This window comes from Aristolochia californica, unplaced genomic scaffold (genome assembly GCF_029961685.1).
Source record: "Aristolochia californica isolate CCGP_79_NKW_82.1479 unplaced genomic scaffold, dmAriCali1.0.hap1 SCAF_6, whole genome shotgun sequence".
Lineage (NCBI taxonomy): Eukaryota > Viridiplantae > Streptophyta > Magnoliopsida > Piperales > Aristolochiaceae > Aristolochia > Aristolochia californica.
Genome location: NW_027182257.1, coordinates 35,675,855 through 35,696,288, shown reverse-complemented (window position 1 = coordinate 35,696,288; position 20,434 = coordinate 35,675,855). Strand labels below are relative to the sequence as shown.

General features: G+C 39.5%; 2 protein-coding genes across 3 annotated transcripts; both read left to right on the top strand.

Annotated features, from left to right (window-relative positions):
• Positions 1 to 369: 369 nt before the first annotated feature.
• Positions 370 to 8,929, top strand: LOC137967223 (peptidyl-prolyl cis-trans isomerase FKBP53-like). Of its 2 annotated transcripts, XM_068813736.1 has the most exons (11): positions 370 to 500; positions 669 to 742; positions 826 to 1,061; positions 1,223 to 1,368; positions 1,860 to 2,202; positions 2,587 to 2,843; positions 2,913 to 3,091; positions 8,076 to 8,160; positions 8,263 to 8,304; positions 8,398 to 8,446; positions 8,656 to 8,929. In XM_068813736.1, the coding sequence occupies exons 1-11, from the start codon at positions 488 to 490 to the stop codon at positions 8,732 to 8,734; spliced, it is 1,503 nt and encodes a 500-aa protein (XP_068669837.1). In that variant the 5' UTR covers positions 370 to 487; the 3' UTR covers positions 8,735 to 8,929. The 2 variants fall into 2 exon arrangements, with proteins under 2 accessions (XP_068669837.1, XP_068669836.1); XM_068813735.1 differs by having other exon boundaries at positions 371 to 500; positions 2,587 to 3,091.
• A 9,565-nt stretch (positions 8,930 to 18,494) lies between these two features.
• On the top strand, positions 18,495 to 20,053 carry LOC137935178 (3-ketoacyl-CoA synthase 6-like). Its single transcript, XM_068779868.1, has one exon. It carries the CDS (start codon positions 18,567 to 18,569, stop codon positions 19,968 to 19,970), a length of 1,404 nt encoding a protein of 467 aa, XP_068635969.1. The 5' UTR covers positions 18,495 to 18,566; the 3' UTR covers positions 19,971 to 20,053.
• Positions 20,054 to 20,434: the final 381 nt, after the last annotated feature.

The following is a 20,434-nucleotide window of genomic DNA, read 5'->3' as shown; positions in this document are numbered from 1 at the left end:
ATATTTATCAAACTTCGCCAAATGGAAAAATTTGTTACTCTACATTCATTGTTTTTTATGCTCAATAATTTTTATAATCTGTTAATAAATATGTTAGCTTGTAATAGCTATATTGTAAACTCGAAATGTATACAATAGGTCCATTTTTTGTCACATAGTTAGGGGTGTCAATTTTGTCTGCTATTTATTAAATGGAACAATAACGGGATAAAAAATCTTACGCGTATATATAATCTGGTAATTTTACCCATTTTACTATTTATTAAAAGAAATAAAAACGGATAATATCTATTTTATACTTCTTTACTCGTTTACCGATTATGAAAGGTATTATTACAATTTCCTTATATACCTATACAAGGTTTCTGGCGTCTTAGGGTTTATGAAGGTAGAACGCTGGTGGCTGTGAAGGGTTTTACACAGTGCCTTACTGCCTTTGCATAAAATTCCCTCTGAGAAATTGAATTTCGAACATTTGTTATACGGGATGGCGTTTTGGGGTGATTAACTGACTTCTCCTTTCTTTTCGCTGCTTACGCTCCTTCATTTTTTCGTTACTTTTGTGTATATTCGGCTATTGGCTTCTCTCCATAATGATTAAGATAAATCTGAAGGCAAATGGAAATTCCAGGTTGCTTTTTTTTAAAAAGGTCAATTGTTTTTGTTAGGTGTTGAAATAAAATCCGGGAAACCATACGTCCATCGATTCGATGAAGCGCTAGGAAGGCTTCATGTTTCTCAGGTTTGTTTCGATTTTTCTGCTGTCTGTGCGTTAGCTTTTTCAAGATGGGATTTCAGTTTGACTGTTCGACGTTGTTTTTGCAGGCGACCCTGGGATTTGGTTCTTCCACCAAGAAGAGCGTTGTTCAGTGTAGTCTAGGGGATAACAGCCCTGTTCTTTTATGTGCTCTGTTGCCTGAGAAAGTAGAATCGTGCTCATTGAGTCTCGAATTCGAGGAGGAAGAAGAAGTTAATTTTTCTGTTGATGGCCCCAGAAGCGTGCACCTTACTGGGTTTTACTTTGGACCAGATAACGCTGTTAACCAGGATAGCGATGACAGGTATACTTTTGTGATGAATAAGTCTGATGTTGTCATGCTTTTAACAAAAAAAAAAAGTGTGATATAGTTATTCAAGTTTTTAATGGATCAACTAAGCTTCCTACTTTTATTAAGGGATATTATATACTTTCTCTAACATTTATATTCTTCACTGGTTGAAGTGATTCTTATATTGAAGATATGGAGACCGGACAATCTAGTGAATATGACACTGAAGATGAAGAAGAGTATGAAGGAGACTTCCATGATGAGGTTGATGATGATGATTTTGAAATGTTCCCTCCTTCACCTAGACCCCGCAGTGGAGGTATATTATTCTTCCATCATAGGGAATGGAATGTAACTGTCTTTCTTTTGGCCTCTGTGGACGACAATGTTCTGTAGAGAATTGACTTTCTTTAGAGAATCAAGCAGAAGGGAGTTACTTTCTGTAGATAATGTGGTTGGAAATCACGTGAGGCTGGGGTCATTATCAATCACACTCTAAAATTTTCTTTAACAGATTAAATGCCTCATGTAATTTCCACTCTATACCCATCAACGAAAAAATAGAACATGTTGTCATAGAAAGTAGAAGACTCTGAAATTTACAATTACTTTTCTTTCACTGCACGATTCACTTTGCACTACATTATGAGCTTAGCTTTTATGTTCTTATGTCATATATGCAGGTCTTTCTGGTATCTATGGATATTCTAGTACCAAGCTAGATGTTTTTTTACTAACTACAACTTATAAAGACTGGCACTTCTGCCAATATAGTCATTTTATTTTTGTTTTTATTTTTATTTGTTCCAGTTGTGATTGAGGAGATACACGATGAAGAAAAACCTGTGAGTGGGGATACTACTCAAAAAGGTCCTAAAAAGAAGGGTCAGAAGAGTGCTTCTGATGGAAAGAATGATTCACAAAAGCATATTGTACTAAAGAGTGCTAGTACCCCAGTTTTGGAGAGTGAAGATGAGGATGGTTTTCCCATTGATCTTTCGCTAAAAGACCAAAATGGGGCATCCAGAGAAAAAGTAGTTCAGGTATATAAAGAAAAGAAGAATGAGGCGAAAAAAGCAGGTGCTGCTGTTGATAGAGTTATAAAATCAAAGAGAAAGAGTGATGCAATTGAACAAGATGGCGATCTGGATGTGTAAGATTATTCTTTTATTTTGTTGAAATGTTGATTATACACGCACAGTACATCCTTTTCCCCTAGTGAGACTTGAACCCAAGACTTCACATTATAAACCATACTTTGTGGCCATTGAATCAGAGGCCCAATTCACAAAATATTTCATTTACTATTGTTCTTATTTGATCTTAGTCAGTGTTCTATTTGAAAGAATGTGACATGGTTTTTGGGAGAATTCAAAATATTGGTCTTACAGGGATGGTAGCAAAAAAAGGAAAAATATTACTGCAGTTATTCATCAAAAAGTGTTACTAGAATTTCTGAAAAAATTTCAGTTTAGTCATGGTTTTTCTCTTTCTGTCTGCATGGTGACATATCTTATATGACTCTTATTATGTTCAGGGAAACTAGTAAGCAGGTTGATTTCCTGCTGCAGTCTGACAGGAGCAATTCTGAAAAAGAAGGGAAAACAAAGAAGAAACAGAAACAAAAGGCGAGGGAGGGAAAAACTTCTGAACATGGGGAAGTTTTATCTGTAGACGCACGTGAAGAAAATGTTGTTGATGACAGTAATAGTTACATGCCTAGTACTGATAAAATTCCAAGGGCAAAGTCTGATAACACATTGAATGGTATTGAGGAAGCTGCTGATACAAGAGGTAAAACTAAAGTAATAGAAGGAAAGATGAAGAAGAAGAAGAAGAGTAAGAGTAATAATGGTGATGCAGGTGTAGAGAGCACAGAATTTAGAGAACTGGCAGAAGGTGAACAGAAACCTATGAAGAAGATTGAAGATCAGAAATCAAAAGTACAGCCTTCAAAAACAAGGACTTACTCAAATGGCATGGTTGTTGAGGAGCTCTATATTGGAAAGCCTGATGGCAAAAGAGCTTCATCTGGAAAGAAGGCAAGTCTATTTTTTTCCTTTGTATAATCCCATTTAAATAACTAGAATTCTACGTTCTTTGAAAGAAAATCCCTAATTGGTGCAGCTCTGGTCCCCCTAAGTGGTGTTCCAAATGAACTATATTTTTACCCCATATAGTACTTGTATTCAGTATCTAGTTTGGGCTGGCTTGTGAGATGTATTCCACTTAGTCCTAGCTTCCCAAGCAGGTATTATACTCTGTATGATCATGTTTTTAGAAACCTTTGAGAGCCTCTGCTAGACCAAGTTGTTCAATCATTTGTGGGTCGACTAATTCCAATGCAGTGTTAAGTACTCAGAAGATGGCGACTGTGGAGTTTGTGGTGACTTTGGCGACCGTGACGACTATGGAGACTAATGCCGATGGCAACCTCTCCCCACCCGGCGAAGATGCTCTTACCAGCCTTCAACATGATGATCCCAATGCTACCGAGGATCTCTGACACTCTGGCTCGGACCGTTGTAGACAAGGATGCTCTCTGAAGACGAGACAAGGTGCTGCTTCAGCTGATGCCCCAAGGACGAACGATGATGGTGACATTGCCATTTGACTGGATTACATGATTCAAGCGACGACGGTCACCTCCCAAGCCGGTGTACTTTTGTTTTGTCAACGGAAGCACCACCTCCACTCTGGAGACACTCAACCGAGTCTCAGGAACCATTATTCGAATCGCTGTTTCAAACGGATCAAAGCCCCTCCTTCATCTGTATTCCAATTGTGGTGACCAATGCTTTCAGTAGGCAATTTGAGTGGGCGACCTCGGACTCTGATACCCCGAGCAAGACTCTTGAATTGTGGACGGGCTGCTTTGTCTTCTACATCTCTATGATCAACTTCCGTGGCCAGTGGGAATGTAAGATCGTTCAACATTGTGGAGATCTCATCATGGCATGCATTTACATCCCAAAGTTGACTAACACGAGATTCGGCTGGAAGATTTCATCATGGCACACATTTATTCTTGCCCCCCATTATTCATTCACAAAATCCCATCCTACCACCCCCTTCACATTCTCAGCCATCACCTTCTCTGCGACAACAAATATTCCCCCTCGCTCCCTCATCTCAATCGGCCACACTTGAGCTCGTACTGGTGCAACCTAATGCCTCAATTTCCCTTCCTCTCAATCTTCTCTTTGAGGGTCAGGCTGCCTTTGGTTGATTCTATCGTACTATCCACAACTCCTTGTATCTACAAGCAAACCACTAGTAGTTGGTTCACCTCCCTACTCCATTTCAGCTACACACCATGTATCTCATACCTCGGCTCCCATTGATGGTTGATACACACCTCTGCACGAACATTGACAAATCCTCAGCCCTTTCGCTCTCTCTATGTGCCAACTCGGGCATCACATGCATTAGTGAATGGCTACCCTCGACCCCATTGAGCTATTTCGAACAATGGACCTCTATTCGAGGCCTTCTCGTTGAGTTGTCGCAATGCAGAGTCTTCACCAGCATCGCCATTGTCTTCAGGACTTTCATCTCCCTGGACCGCAAAACGGAGCATTGGCACAGACTGGATGCAACAAGACTATTCATCAACCCCCATTAACTTTGGTGTGGACAACAGTTCCTTTTCATTGCCATCAACAATGCCAGATTCTAGATTAGTATCTCCTTTGATGACATGGCTGACTTTCGGCAAATCAGCAAGCCCCCACACCTCCAATGAACAAACACACCGATCTCCGAGTCCGAACATTAACTCACCGATTCCCGATGCCATCTTAGACCCTCCCTTGTAGGCTGAACCCTATCCCCAGTCCCCATCACACCTGAAACACTGACCAAATTCAAATTCTCCCCCTCTGCAACTGCTACCTGCCTTTTTCTGCAACACAAACAATATTGCCAGCCCCTTGATGCTCAGACAAATCTGAATACCCTCTTATCACCTTTATATCACCCGCGAACTCAACATCCGTCGAGAATATCATACTTCACAGTCTCAAGTAACGACACCTCAATACTTGGTCAACCTTCCACCAACCCCCACCAACTACTAATCCAAATGTAATTCACCAACCCTTCAAGTCCCCCTAACATGTGCTCAAATTTGGAATCCATCTCAAACCCGGGACTGCCCCTCATTGAAGCCTCTCTTGCCATCTTTCACCCACCCAATACCAATCTCCCTCCTATATCTTCCGATCATCCTAACAAAACTACCCCAACAACTTTTCCTCCTATTATGGACACCCCAACTCCCTCACCACCTCGTCAACTCACAAACTACCAATGTTCCTCAGGCCCTGAATCAGGCACTGAAACCGACAACCAACCTCCCGAGCTCCAGCAGAACTTATCCCCTCTCTCATCCCCACATACCAACGAAGGAACAAAGCTCAATCGATGCCAATTCTTCAAGGTGAACCAAGCACTCAGAATCGCTATCCTAGAAATTCAGACATTGGGGGAGTTCATATTTTCGGAACCAGGCGAACGCTCTCATCGTTTCATTGAAGAGCTCCAATCTGAGAAACATAAATTCGATGCTAAAACATGGGATCAAATGATGGAATTGGCTAAATTGATGGGGGTAGCCTACTTCGGCCCTCTCCCTAGCGATCAACACTCCTCTGAAGTCCAAAAACAACATGGAAAATGATTATTGTGTCTTGGAACACATGCGGAATTGGCACTACCAGATGTCGAGCATCCATTCAAAATCTTCTCTCTTCCTCTAAAGCCAACATTCGCATTCTTCAAGAGACCAAATCTTCACCCCTCACCATCACCATTGTTCGTGATCTCTGGCCTTCTCGGGATTTTGGTTGGCTGAAAATTGATGCGTTGGCCTTTCTGGTGGCATCCTCCTTTATGTGATAAGGGCGTTGTTGAAGTTCTTGACAATATCTTGGGGACCTACACCATTGGCATCAAAATCCGAGACAAAATTACCAATGCCATCTAGTATCTCATTGGAGTCTATGGCCCAACGAAATACCGTGACAAACAATTATTCTGGGATGATAACACTTGCCGCTTCCCTTCCTCCTTGCTAGCGACTTCAATGCCATTCGTTTCTGCAACGAGGAAGCCCTGCCAGCCCATCACATTTCGACATCCATGCGACACTTTGCTGATTTCATTGGATGCTCTGAATTAGAGGAACTTGCCTTTCTTGGAAAGGCATACACTTAGTCCAATGGTCGCCAACTGCCCATACTCTCTAAATCAAACTGCTTCTTTGCCAATAGTGACTAGCTACGACTCTATGAAAATGCAACTAGCAAAGTTCTTGGTTGGATAATCTCGGACCATTGGCCTATTCTCTTGGACACTCACGTCTGGAGATGGGCTCCTCCCCCTTTTTGGTTCGATAATGCCTGGCTCAATGATAGTAACTTCAGCTCGACTCTCTCTGATGGTTGGAAGGGATTCGTTGTCAATGGATGTGGGGCTGTTCTTTCCCTCAAACCCCCTCGTCCATTTCAGGAAGCCTTCAACTCTCTTTTTGCAATCTCTTTGCGTCAGGATGTCTCTATGGTCGACGTTAGGAGCAATCAATCCTAGAATTTCCATTTTAGATGTGGCCTGAGTGACGACGAGACCAGTGCCCTTTGCGCTCTCTTATCCACATTTGAATCCAACATTCCTGATAAGATGCTATGGTTGCCAAATGCACATAGTCTCTTCTCGGTCTCTTCTGCCTACTTTCACATCTAGAGGATTGTCTCCCAACACTTCTGAGCATGATGCTGCTGTTGCTTGGAGACTCAACTCCCTATAAAATTAAATTCTTCGTTTGGACTGCCATTTGGAGCAGATATTAACTGCTGATAAAATCCACCAGTGCGGCCACACTAGCCTAGACATCACTTGTCCTTTATGCAACACTTGTGGCGCTTCTGTTAATCATGTGCTCCTTCACTACAGCTACTCTTGGAGGGTTTGGATGGCCATGTTTCAACGAATTGGACTCCAAATTGGCCTTCAACGTGATCTCATTGAGACCATCAGCCTTGTCATGGGGATCCCTTTTCCAAAAATTGGTAAACTGCTTCTGTCTGCTTGCCTCGCCCACGTACCTTGGTGTATTTGGTTGGAACGTAACAACCGGTGTTTTAGCCACAAGTTCAACGGCATTGAAGATACTACCAACTCTGCCACGGGCCTCATCGCTTGCTGGTTCAATTCCAGAAAGGACTTCTCCTTTGTTGGCATGCCCCTTCGGATGAACTGGCGCATCCTAGCGCACATGACAGTCCCCTCCAAACCACCTGCCATGGTTGAATGGTCCCCTCCACCCGACGATATAAAACTCAATTTCGATGGCAGTGCCATTGGCTGCTCTGGACCTGCTGGCTTCAGTGGCGTTTTTTGGAACACTTCGGGAGATGTCATCCTTTCCTACTTGGGACCAATGGGGGTTCTTAACTCAACCACTGTAGAAGTCTTTGCCCTCCTTCAAGGCCTCATCGTCTTCAGAGATCGTCTCTCTGACCATCTGCTCATTGAAGGGGATTCTAAAGTCGTTATTGGTTGGTGTTCAGGATCGGCATCTCCTCCTGGGTGTCACTGGCCTGCTTTGCTTTTCATATTAGATATTGTCTGTGTAATTTCTTGCTTCTGGAACCATGTACATTGTTTGGCAAACTCCTTGGTTGACAGTTTAGCTAAAAATGGGCCCTCCCTCCAATCCCTCATTGTTTGGGATGCTCCCCCTCACCCCCACCCCCCACCTAATGTTAATCCTCTCACTAATAATACTTAGCACCATTTATAAAAAAAATATATAAGTACTCAATGGGGTTTCTTTCAAATTCTCTTTTCATGTGAGTAGTTATTTACAGTTCACTCCAATTAAACTGGTTGTACCACTGAATAGGCTGTTTCTATCTTACTGGGTAACCCCACTCAAATTGATCCTAGGTTGAGTTTAAATTTGATCTAACCAGTTCATGTGGCTCTGTTCTTGTTGAAGTTGTACTTTATTTAATTATTTTTCAGGTCTTTGTTCGCTACATCGGCAAGTTAAAGAATGGAAAGATCTTTGATTCCAATATTTCTGGGAAGCCCTTTAAGTTTAGGCTAGGTACTATTCTTGTTGTTGAATTTGAACTTGACCCAGCCATTTGTGTTATTTTAGAAGCCAATGTGAAACTAAATTCTTTAATGATTAAATAATTTGAAACAGGCATTGGAGAAGTTATTAAGGGATGGGATGTTGGCGTTGAAGGTACATGACTTTAATACAGGAATTTTCAGTGAATCCATATTCTTTCTTTATTTTAGCAGAAAGTCTACATGTGCTCATGAATAATGTCTGCAGGCATGCGAATTGGTGATAAAAGACGATTGACCATCCCACCATCTATGGGGTACGCATCTTGAGCCCTTAATTTTCTTGGCACTAACTAAAGCTCCTATGTAAAACCGTTCTGTTTCATAAAATTTTAATATGAGCCTGAAGCGTAGTCTTCTTCTTTTAACAAATGGACACTCCATGCAGAGGGATGTCTTGTGATATCAATTTTTATTTTCGTGAAATTCCTTTTATTAATGCTATTATTTTTTCTGTATGATTCAGCTATGGTTCCAAAGGCATGGGAATGATACCTGCGAATTCCTGGCTTATATTTGATGTGGAGTTGGTAGATGTCCAATGAAACTTGTAATTTCTTTCTTTTTCTTCAAGTATCGCAGCTTTGACTGTCGAATTGGCTATTGGAGAGGTAAGGGGAAGTTTCAAGCTTTTGCATTTTCTGAGGTTTTGGTCTGGATGTTGCTTTCCTCGGGAGTACGTTTGGTTAAGAAATGTAAATCTCGTTATTGCGAAAGTAGCTTTCATTAGATTTTATGGAGGAACCTGACTTTCAGAAATAGCATTGCCTGTGGACGGTTTACTTGTCTATGTTACCTTGGTCTCCGCCATTGAGCGGTCTCCCTTATGGTCTTTACGGTCACAGGTTGCAGAGAGCAGAAGAGGAGGCAAGGGGCCACAATTCCTCTCCTCCCCCATTCTTTGATGCCAATGGGGAGGATTGCTACCCTCCCAGCCCTGATAGCTGAGAGTACGGTAGCTCTTCCAGCTGTTGTTCAAATGGTGAGGGAGGATCAAGTGCTCCTTGGTTTGTGTAGAGGGGAGAGTGACCTGGGTAACCGAGTCAGGTTCAAACGACAAATCAAGCTCGGCCAGCACCGGTTAAATGGGCAAACTCAGTTTGGTCAGCCAGGTTTTGACCTTTCCGTGGCTTTTCTTTTTGTGCATCCCATATTTGTGATTGAGCCGACTGAACCTGATTTAACTAGTCTGTTCTCAGGGTTTTATAAAACTGTTCATGATAGTTATGAGAAGAATAGTGATGCTTAAGATATACTCTTGAGTTGAATAGGGCAATAAATCGGGCATTGTTGCTTGGGGCTATAATCAAACTCCATGAGACGGAAGGGCTATCCTTTTTAGTCTATTTGTTGTGCTTAAAACACGCATTGTCTCGAAATTTTAAAAATTTAAGCTATTTTTATTTTATTTTATAATTATTTATTAAAATAGATAATGTTTTTTAATTTTTATAATTGGAAATCTATTATTTATATAATAATCATCCCTTATCCCAACTAATTTTTTAAACTATTTTATTTTTATTTAATTATAGATTCACTTACTTTGAAACACGCCATGCAAACCAACAATAAGATACCTAATTGAATAATTTATTACTATTATTATTATTATTATTATTATTATTATTTTTGTTTCTAATATTTGAGTTTTCTTTCAAAGTTCTATGTGAAATCTCTTAGATGTTTACATCTTTAGTAACTCAAATATTACTATGTATTATCAATTATTCTATTAAAAATAAGCAAATAACATATTGCAAACATGAAGTGTAATAGTAAAAATTGGGACTACCATCAATGACTTAGATCATCAACATCATCATAAGCAACTTGATCGCTAGTTGATCGATGATCAAAGTCAAACTTATCAAATGTCTAAAGTTAGAAGATTTTTGTCAAAGGGTCGATCAATGGTTAAAATCAGACTTTTGGTCAAAATTGGAGTTGATTATTGAGATCAATGCCCTATTGTTGGTTAAGATAAAGTCTACCATATTGGACCACTACGAAATCAAATCATAGGAAAATGCCACTTAGAAGCCACTTAAATGCCACGAATATAAAAGAGTTGGCACATAAGTAACACAAGTCTTTGCAAGAAAGTTCTACTCAAGCATGAAGGTGACATGGGCGACACTTGCACGATTACCTTGCTCAATTTAGAGGACTTATTCAAGAATAGAAAATTTCTCATCCCTATTCCAGTGATATCGCGGTTCAGGAAAAACAACAAGAAACATTAGCACCCTTTATTTTTCTTGCTAATATCAAACCATATCTTGATGTGGTTAAAACTCAAATTCTTAGCTTAGCTGCTCTTCCCTTTTTTTTTTTTATGATATATCAATCACATTGATACATATCCCGGATCCATCCTTCACCTCACAAATCGATGTTTCATTAGCTATGCACTTAAATAATAGGGGTGGAAGTTCAAGTAATAGGGGACGAGGAAGAAATACTAAAGGTGGTTGTGGAAGAGATAGTAGGGCACATAACTCTTCCATACCTGAAAATAGGATTAGTATTGACTGTGGGGGCTTAAATCACTTGGTTGACACATATTGGAAAATTCATGGTAAAGCAGATCATAGCAAATCAAGTCACTACAAATAATGGAGAAAAAAATGAAGTCAAACTTGAGACTCATAAAGGCAAGAAGACTATATCCAAAGAAGATTTTGAATTACTTCAAAAGTTAAAAGAATATGATGATACCAGCCCCAAACAAGGCCTCTCCTGCTATTGCGACAAATACTATAATAGGTATGGTCTTTGCTACTTCATCTTTTTCATCCTAGTAATCTTTTGAGTTCTATATCTTCTTGTATGACTGATAACTTTGTCTGTATAGAAAATGGATCTCAAACTAAGGTATATGGGGTAGGGTCCACCTTAACTACACCTACACTTCTACTTGCAAGATTTTTTTTCGTTCCATAGTTTCCTTTAAATCTTCTGTTAGTTAGTCAATTAACAAAAAAAATTTAGCTGTCCATTATGTTTTGTCCTACTTGTTGTGTTTTGTAAGAGATACAAATGAAACAGGTGATTGGTGGAGGTCATGAACAAGGGAGACTTTATTATCTCAATTTGTCTATAGTTACTGCTGCATCCAGTTCTCATATCAAAGCCCTTCAATAGCACAATAGATTAGGACATCCATCTCTACAGTCTCTCAAGCATATGTTTCATTCTTTCCACTGTATCTCCAGTTTGAATTGTAAAGTTTGTCAATTGAGTAAACACCAGAAGAGTACTTATCCCATTCAAGCTAAACCTAAAGGTGTTACTCCTTTTTCATTAGTTCATACTTATGTGTGGGGACTGTTAAATACTTCTAATGTTTCTCAATCCAAGTATTTTATTTCTTTTGTTGATGATTTTACTTGGGTAACATGGTTGTTGTTACTTAAGGACTAATCTGAAGTCTTACCTACCTTCAAATCCTTTTGTGCTATGATTTCTACTAAGTTTAATTAACAATTACAAGTTCTTCAGTTCGATAATGCCAAAGAGTATTTTTCGGGAGAATTTCAATCCTTCTGAAAGGACAATGGCATCATTCATGAAGCTTCCTATGCTTACACACCACAACAAAATGGTGTGGCTGAGAGAAAGAATAGACATATTCTTGAGGTTGCCTAAGCCCTTCTTCTGCATATACATGTGCCCCATTTCTACTAGTCACATGTCATTCTTACTGCTTGTTTCCTCATCAACAAATTGCCTTCCTCGGTCCTTAATGATTAGTCACCACCCTCCCTACTCTATCCTTGTGAAGATATATTTTCCCTTCATTTAAAGGTGTTTGAGTATACTTATTTTGTTCATTTCATATCTTCATATACTACTAAATTAGACCCGAAGGCTATTAAATATATCTTTTTAGGCCACTCTCATAGTAAAAAAAGACATGTTTGTTATAATCCTTCTATGAAAAAAAATCCTTGTATCCAAAGATGTGATTGTTTTTTGAAGAGCAGCCTTTTTACTCAGTTAATGGTACCCAACCTAGTTTTTCTTCAACTAATGAGTTTCCTAAGATTATTGAGCCCATCAAAGACTCAATATGTCATGGCAGTGATGATTTATTACTTCAACCCCCCGATGCATTGGTTGATACGACTCTTGTGGAGTCTACCAATCTTTCTAAGGTAAGTTCTCCTCCTCGTGTTTTTGGTCCTCATTTTGATACTAGACCTATTGCTCTATGAAAAGAACCTAGGTCTTGCACTCGACCATCTACTTGTCACCCCATCTCCAACTTTTTATCTACTTGTTAGTTATCTCCTATTTCTTGTGTTTCTATTCCTCAATCTTATCAAGAGGCCCTTCAACATCTAGGATAGAAAACAACAACTGAAGAAAAAATGTCAGACCACTTTCTTGTTTCTATGTCTTGTGTTTCTATTCCTCAGTCTTATCAAGGGGCCCTTCAATATCTAGGATAAAAAGCAATAACTGAAGAAAAAATGACAGTCCTATATGAGAATCAGACTTGGCAACTAGTTTCACTTCCATCCAATAAACAATCGGTGGGGTGTAAGTGGGTCTTCATAATTAAGCATATTCTTGATGGTTCCGTGGCCCACCTTAAAGCACAACTTGTGTCCAAAGTATATACTTAGTGCCATGGTATCAACTATGATGATATATTCTCCCTTGTAGCCAAGTTAAACTCGGTAGGTGTTTTATTATCTCTTGCTGCTGACTCACGTTGGTTTGTGTATCAACTTAATGTGAAAAATGCCTTTCTCAATGGAGATATTATGGAGGAAATTTACATGAAGCAACCACCTGGATTTGTGGTTGAGGGGGAGTTTGTAAGCTACCTACAAAAGTCTTTATATGGTTTGAAACAATCTCTGCTTGTTTGGTTTGACAAGTTTAGTCAAGTAATGCTTCAGTTTGGGTTCATGAGGTGTTGCATGGATAATTTAGTATTAATCAAACACACTAATAAGGGTGTGGTGTTCCTTGCTATGTATGTGGACGATATTATTTTAACGGGAAGTGACACGTATAACATAAGTCAAGTCAAACACAAAATATCCAGTGAATTCTAGAATAAGGACTTGGGACTCCTCAAATAATTTCTTGGTATTGAAGTCCTTTAGTCCAAGCATGGCATCATTCTGTCCCAAAGAAAATATGTACTTGACGTACTTAAAGATACAAGAATGATGGGATATCGCCTTGCTGACACCCCAATAGACACAAATACAAAGTTATGTGCTGGCTATGGAGAAGATGTTGATGTGGGTAAGTACCAAAGGCTAGCAAGGGAAGTTGATTTATCTTACCATGGCTAGACTAGATATCTCCTTTGCAATTAGTGTTTTTAGTCAATACATGCATAAACCTCAAAATTCTTATTGGCGGACATTGGAAAGGATCCTCAAATATATGAAGAAGGCTCCATGTCAAGGGCTCTTATATAAGTATCATAGTCATCTTATTATTGAAAGCTTTTCCGATGTGTTGAATTTATGGAAAAGAGAAATACTTCATTGATTCATTATAATCAGAGTACATGAACCTCTATTTATAATAGAGGAAAGTAGTAGAGTCCAATTACAATAAAACTACCTTGTCCCAATTACACCCAAACTCTAACACTTAAAGATAAGTCCTAACATAATTAAATAACTCAATATAAATCGAAGACAACATAACTCAAACTAGAACTCTTCTATGAGAATGTGACTATAAGATAAAGATGCCAGCTCGTGGTTATCTTTGGGGGTCTCACTAGATCTTCTAACCAGCTCAAGGTTATCTTTGTAAGTCCTTCTTGATCTTTCAACCAGCTTGTGGTTATCTTTGTGAGTCCCACTTGATCTTCCAACTTATGTGATAAGGATGCTAACTCGTGGTAATCATGATGGGTCCTACTTCTTATGGGTTTGGGCCCATCTTAAAATACTCTTAGATATGTGGTTCTTTCTTGGTCGTGTGGGCTTGATCCCATCTTCCAACACGATGCAGACTGGGCTGGATCTCCAGATGATAGAAAATCCACCTCAGGGTATTGTACATTATTTGGAGGCAACTTTGTCACATGGAAGAGTAAAAATAAAAACATAGTTGCACAACCTAGTGTTGAGGCAGAATACACGGCTCTGGCACATGCAATAAGCAAGATTCTAAGGATTTAATCCCTCCTGGCCTAGTCGGGATTCAACAAAGGTGGCCCTATGGAACTCTACTATGATAATCAGGTTGTAATTCATATTGCTTCGAATCTAGTATTTCATGAAAGAATTAAGCATATTGAATTTGACCGTCACATTGTCAAAGAGAAACTGCAAGCAAGTACTATATCTCAAACATGTCTCATCTCAAAGGCAAGTTGCCGAATTAGCTCAAATGTTCTCTCCAGTGTATGCACCAAGCTGAGAATCTACGATTTCTTCTCACCACCTACTTGAGGGAGAGTGTTAGAAGATATGAGTAAAAATGGGTGTCATTGATGTAATAAGTCTATGATATTTTATCTTTTATTCACACCTATTAGGGTGAACGGTATGAATGTAATTCTTTCAATTTGATATCTATAAACAAAGCTTGAGGCAGAGGATTAGGCATTCAATCTCACAACCGTAATCCTCTCTCTTTCCGAACATGCCTACTATCCTCATCTAACCAAATCATCCTTCTCTCCATGAGGATCCCATGATCATAACAGAACTTCTTGAATCTGGTGTCTTCATATTCACCACCATTATTAGTTCTCAACTTTTTGATCTTAAGTCCTGTTTCATTTTCAACCATGGCTTTCCATCTTCTAAAGGTATCAAACACTTCAGACTTGTGATTTAGGAAGTAAACCCATACCTTCCATGAATGATCATCGATGAATGTCACGAAGTAGTATTTTCCACCAATGGATGAAACAATTGTTGGCTCCCAAACATCAGAATGAACGAGTTATAGCCTTTCCTTCTTTGGAGTTCTGCCATGTGTCTGAAAGCTAACTCTCTTATGCTTTCCAAATATGCAATCCTAGCACATCAATTTCTACTGACTGGAGCTTTGATAGTTTCCCCATGGAATGCATAATCTTCATTTCTTTCTCACTCATGTGGCCAAGTCTCTGGTGCCACAGGTTGGAACCTTGGTTACTTTCTGCAACTGCAATGGTACAACATGCTTTTGCTGTCATGTAGAGAGTACCACTCTTCTTTCCTCGTGCAACCACCAATGCACCCTTCGCAATCTTCCAATCATCACCATGGAAGGTCGTGATGTAGCCTTCATTGGCTAGCTGCCCAATTGAGATTAAGTTCTTTCTTAGGTAGGGAATGTGCCTGACATTTTTCAGCTCCCATACAGACCCATTCAACTGAATCTTCACTACACCTTTGCCTACAATATCGCACGGTTGATCATCACTGAGATATACCTTACCAAGGTTCTTGGACACATATTTCTCGAAGAGTTCTTTCTGTGAGGTAGCATGGAACAATGCTCCAGAGTCTAACACCCAAGACTCCTCCTTGCTCTCCAGAGAGCATATCAATGCAGCATCATTCCCTAGGGAGGAAGCAACATTTGCTTCTACCTTCGCATCTTGATCCTTCGGTGTACTATTACACTGACTTTGGTAGTGCCCGATTTTCCCGCAATTCCAACACTTGACACTTGAGTTATGAGATCTGTTTGGTTTCTGGATTGAGACCTTCTATTTTGAGGTATGTTTAGATTTCTGGATTGAGACCTTCTATTTTGAGAATTGCCTCGATGAGTTAACCTTCTAGGTCTGTTTCCTCTAGTTCTTCCTCTTGCCTCTGTAGACAATGCTAAAGAAATCGACCCTTCACCCGACGATTTTCTTCTGATTTCTTCACTAGGAACTAGATCACGTACATTATTGAATTTTAACTTATTGCTTCCTAACAAGCTACACACTGTTGTAATAGTGGCATTCCAGCTCTCTGGCAGGGAAGAGAAAAGTATCAATGCATGTACCTCATCCTCAAATTCAATTTCAACTGAACTCAATTGGGTTGTAATGATATTGAGTTCGTTGATATGTTGAGCTACTGATGCTCCTTCTGTTATCCACAAATTGAATAATTGCCTCATCAAATGCACCTTATTTGAGGCTGATGGCTTCTCATACATACTGGCGAGAGCCTTTATGAGACCTACTGTGGTCTTCTCTTTTGCTATATTAAATACAATATTACGGGATAACGATAGTCAGATAAATCCAAGGGCTTTTCTGTCAAGGAGGTTCCACTCTTCATCCTTAATATTGTCTGGCTTCACTCCATCAAGTGGTAGGTATATATTTTTTTGATACAGATAATCCTCTATCTGCATTTTCCAGAAACCAAAATCCGCCCCATCGAACTTTTCAATCTTTACCTTCCCTTCATCTGCGGCCATTGTTCCCACTCAAATCTGACTTTCTGTACAACCTCGCTCTGATACCACTTGAATGAGTATTGTCATATGTCTATATCCTCTTGGATGCGTACCTAGTCAAAGGTAGAGTGAGAAAATTAGAGAGAGAAAATGGTGGGGTGCCTGAACTACCCCCACCTCTTTATACAACGGTACCCCTTAGGTGTTAGAAGAACCTTTTTGGGGAGGATATTGGAGAACTAGAGAAAATTTTGCTGGAGAATTTTCTTAAGTTTCAAGTACATCCGTGAAAAGTAGAAGAACTCAAATTATGCTCTTGACACTACAAATCTGAAGTTAGTTTGAAGCCCTATCAGATTCGTAGCAACAAACAATTTCATTGCCACTACTTGGTTACCATCTATGAAGTCGTTACATGTAATATGAGACTAAATCTTCTCATCAAACATTGAAAGGAGGCCAGCTACAAATCAAGGCTAGTCAATCAAGTTCCAACACATCTGTTGGAGTCAGTGAAGTTCAAATCAAATTTGCACACGGAGATCTAGTCATAGGATTAAATCGGAGTTGAACCTTATGTCACTTGAAATTTTGTAATTCTCTTTTGTTGTTGTATTTACGGTCATCCCATTTCGCGAATCCGCTTCCTTATATAAAATATTAATTTATAGTAGATTTTCTATGGTCTCATGCACTATTAAATATATAATAGTCATCCCCCTCCCAACAAATTTCTCATGAGTGTTCTATTTTTCATTGAGTACATAAGCTTTTGGGTTCACTTATTTGAAAATACTTTATATAAACCAATCATAAGATATTTTAAATAATTTATTTTATTAATTTTATATTAATTTATTTTTGGAAATATTCTTCAAGTTTTTGTCTCTGCAAGAACTCAAAAAAAAGTATCTACTATTATATATAAAATCTAGTTAAAGTAAATTCATAATAAATAAATAAATAAATAATATAAAAACACAATAACTGAAAATCGAATGTAGAAAGGCCTAAAAGTGCCAAATTTCTTAATTTATTACACAACTCTTCCTTTTGGCCAGTTTATTACTGCATAATCAATGAAATGAAATGTAAGATAACACGCTTCTAAAAACTCTTTGTAGTTACTCTACTTATTCAGCTGAACTGAAGTAGGTGAGAAGAAGTATTCAATATATAGAAAAATTAGAGAAAAGGGAATAGAACTGAACCCTAAATCCAGTCAGCTGCAACTCAAAGAGACGAAGTACCCTTTTCTTCTCTTCTCTAACAAATGCATAGACAGAGTGACTGCTGAAAGATCTCAATGAGCTAATTAGCCTATAAAAGATGAACCTGATTTCTAACATTTGTGATACTGACTGTTGTGCCTAAATTGCTTCCTTTAAGGGATACATGTAGCCTTCTGTTAGATACGCCAACGTGGTTAATCTCATCTCACTTCATATTCATTGGTTTTTGTCTTCATTATGAGTGGAGCCCTGAGAAATATTCTGTATCGCACCGGTTGGTGAGAGCGGATCAAGTTATTGCATGAACCCATGTGGGGCGGTCTTCCTCATTTACTTCAAAATTTTCATAAATTTCTCATATTCCTGTTCTCATAGCCACCAGTTTTTTCAGGGGGAAGCTTTAGTTGCTCTGCTTCACGTCTCACAGGCATTTGAACGAACAGATTAGTACTTCAGTAGGCCTAGACCAAAAAGCACATTAGTGTGTCTGGTCTCTCTCACAATTAAAAACTGTTTTGCAGGCCTCTTCAGAACTTCTCCGTTCTGGGTTCAGAGTAAGTGCTAGTAGTTGGGAGGTTCGAATCAGCTTATCTGTGTCGTCAGACTCTTCCATAAATACCACATCTACAGTCCAAATTCTCCAATCCAGCAAGCACAGAAGCAGCTCTCCAGGCACTCCTGACGATCTCAAATGGGTGCACTTGGTTTTGAAAATGATCAAGCCTTCCCATCAGATGGGATTGAGAGTGTTGTGCCTCCTGTCTTGATGAATCAAATCCGCTCATATTTCTGTCTTTTCCTAAAGCTCTCTTATTTCATTTCTGTCATCGCCATACAGGTTGGTTTGGTTGCTTACAGATGCAAACCCATAACCAGCCTTATTCCAGTGTCGCTCTTGCTTGTGTACGTTGTTGCCCATGACCGATACTTCTCACGACCCATCCCTGTCTACCTCGTCGATTTCTCCTGCCTGAGGCCGTCTCCCAGCTACAGAGTCCCCCTAGCCGCCTTCCTAGAAAATGCCTCTCTGCCCGATCTCTTCGACAAAGAGAGCGTATCTTTTATGGCCAAAGTCATTGGTTCGTCCGGGCAGAGTGAAGAAACTTTCCTGCCACCTTCTTTACGTTACATACCACCCAAAACGGAAAATCAGGAAAGCATCAAAGAAGCTCACTTGCTGTACTTCCCCGTCATGGATAATCTCCTCTCCAAGACGAAAATCTCTCCACTTGACATCGATATTCTAATTGTTAACTGCAGTGGGTTTTGCCCGGCTCCTTCCCTGACTTCCATAGTCGTTAACCGATACAAAATGCGAGATGATATAAAAACCTTTAATCTGTCTGGAATGGGGTGCAGTGCTGGTGCTATCGGCATCGACCTGGCTCGTAATGTCCTCCAGAATCAGAAATACTCTTTTGCTATCATCCTAAGTGGAGAGATTCTCTCCACAGGTTGGTATCCCGGCAAGGACAAACGTAAGCTTCTTCTCAACTGTCTCTTTCGCATGGGAAGCTCGGCTGTTTTACTCACCAACAAAGAAAGCAGCAGACAGACGGCCAAATACAAGATATGTAGTGTATTGAGAACAAACAGATCCTTCGACGATAAAGCCTATCTCTCAGGCATTCGGACTGAAGATGACGAAGGCATCACAGGTTTTTCCATCGAGAGACACTTGCTAAAAGTTGCAGCCGAGACTCTTCGAGCAAATATATCTCTTCTAGGCAGGTCGGTTCTTCCGCCTTTAGAAAAGGCCAAGTATCTGCTGTCGTTGCTCCGTAAGAAGCTCTTTAATCCATCGGCTGAACTTTACATACCCAGCTTTAGTTCAGTGATTCAACATTACTGCATACCCGTTTCAGGGTTGGGAGTGATAAAAGAGATAGGGAAGGGTCTGAAACTGACAAGAGAAGACATGGAGCCAGCAGTAATGTCATTGCACCGCTTTGGAAATCAGTCGTCGTCCTCGATGTGGTACGAGATGGCATACATGGAAGCCAAAACAAGGGTGAAAAAAGGTGACAGAGTCTGGCAGCTCTGGATGGGTACTGGAACGAAATGTAACAGTATTATATGGGAATGCATGAGAGAAATGAAGGACGAATCTAAGAGAGGTCCTTGGTTCGATTGCATTCATCGATATCCGGTTGAAATAACAGGTTTTTAGATATTTAGACTTCGTATATGTGTGTTATATGTTTCTTAATGAAGCTCACCTCAAGTCCTTGTCTGTATTAATTTTCTCCTGTAACCATAGTTTACATATGAATTATGTAATAACTGGATTGTAATGACACTTATATATAAAGATAAATCTTTGGTGAGATGAGTTTAATGATAGAGCATGTAACCTGTTTATGACTTTTATCAATTCTGTCGAGAAAAAAAATAGCATGGGCAAAGAAAGAAAAGAGAAAGGCTGTTCTTTAATAGAAAAGTTTTAGGGAAATAGAAACAAGACAGCAAACAGGATCTACGTGCGAAAGGCTGTTCTTTAATTGCGCCCATCTAGAAAAGAAATCCAAATTGATATCGAATAGACTTGTTTTTACAAAATACAGAAGAAAACAGTTCTACTTTTCCCCAAGTAAAAAGCTTCGTATGCATTCACGAGGAGGATTCTTTTTGGGA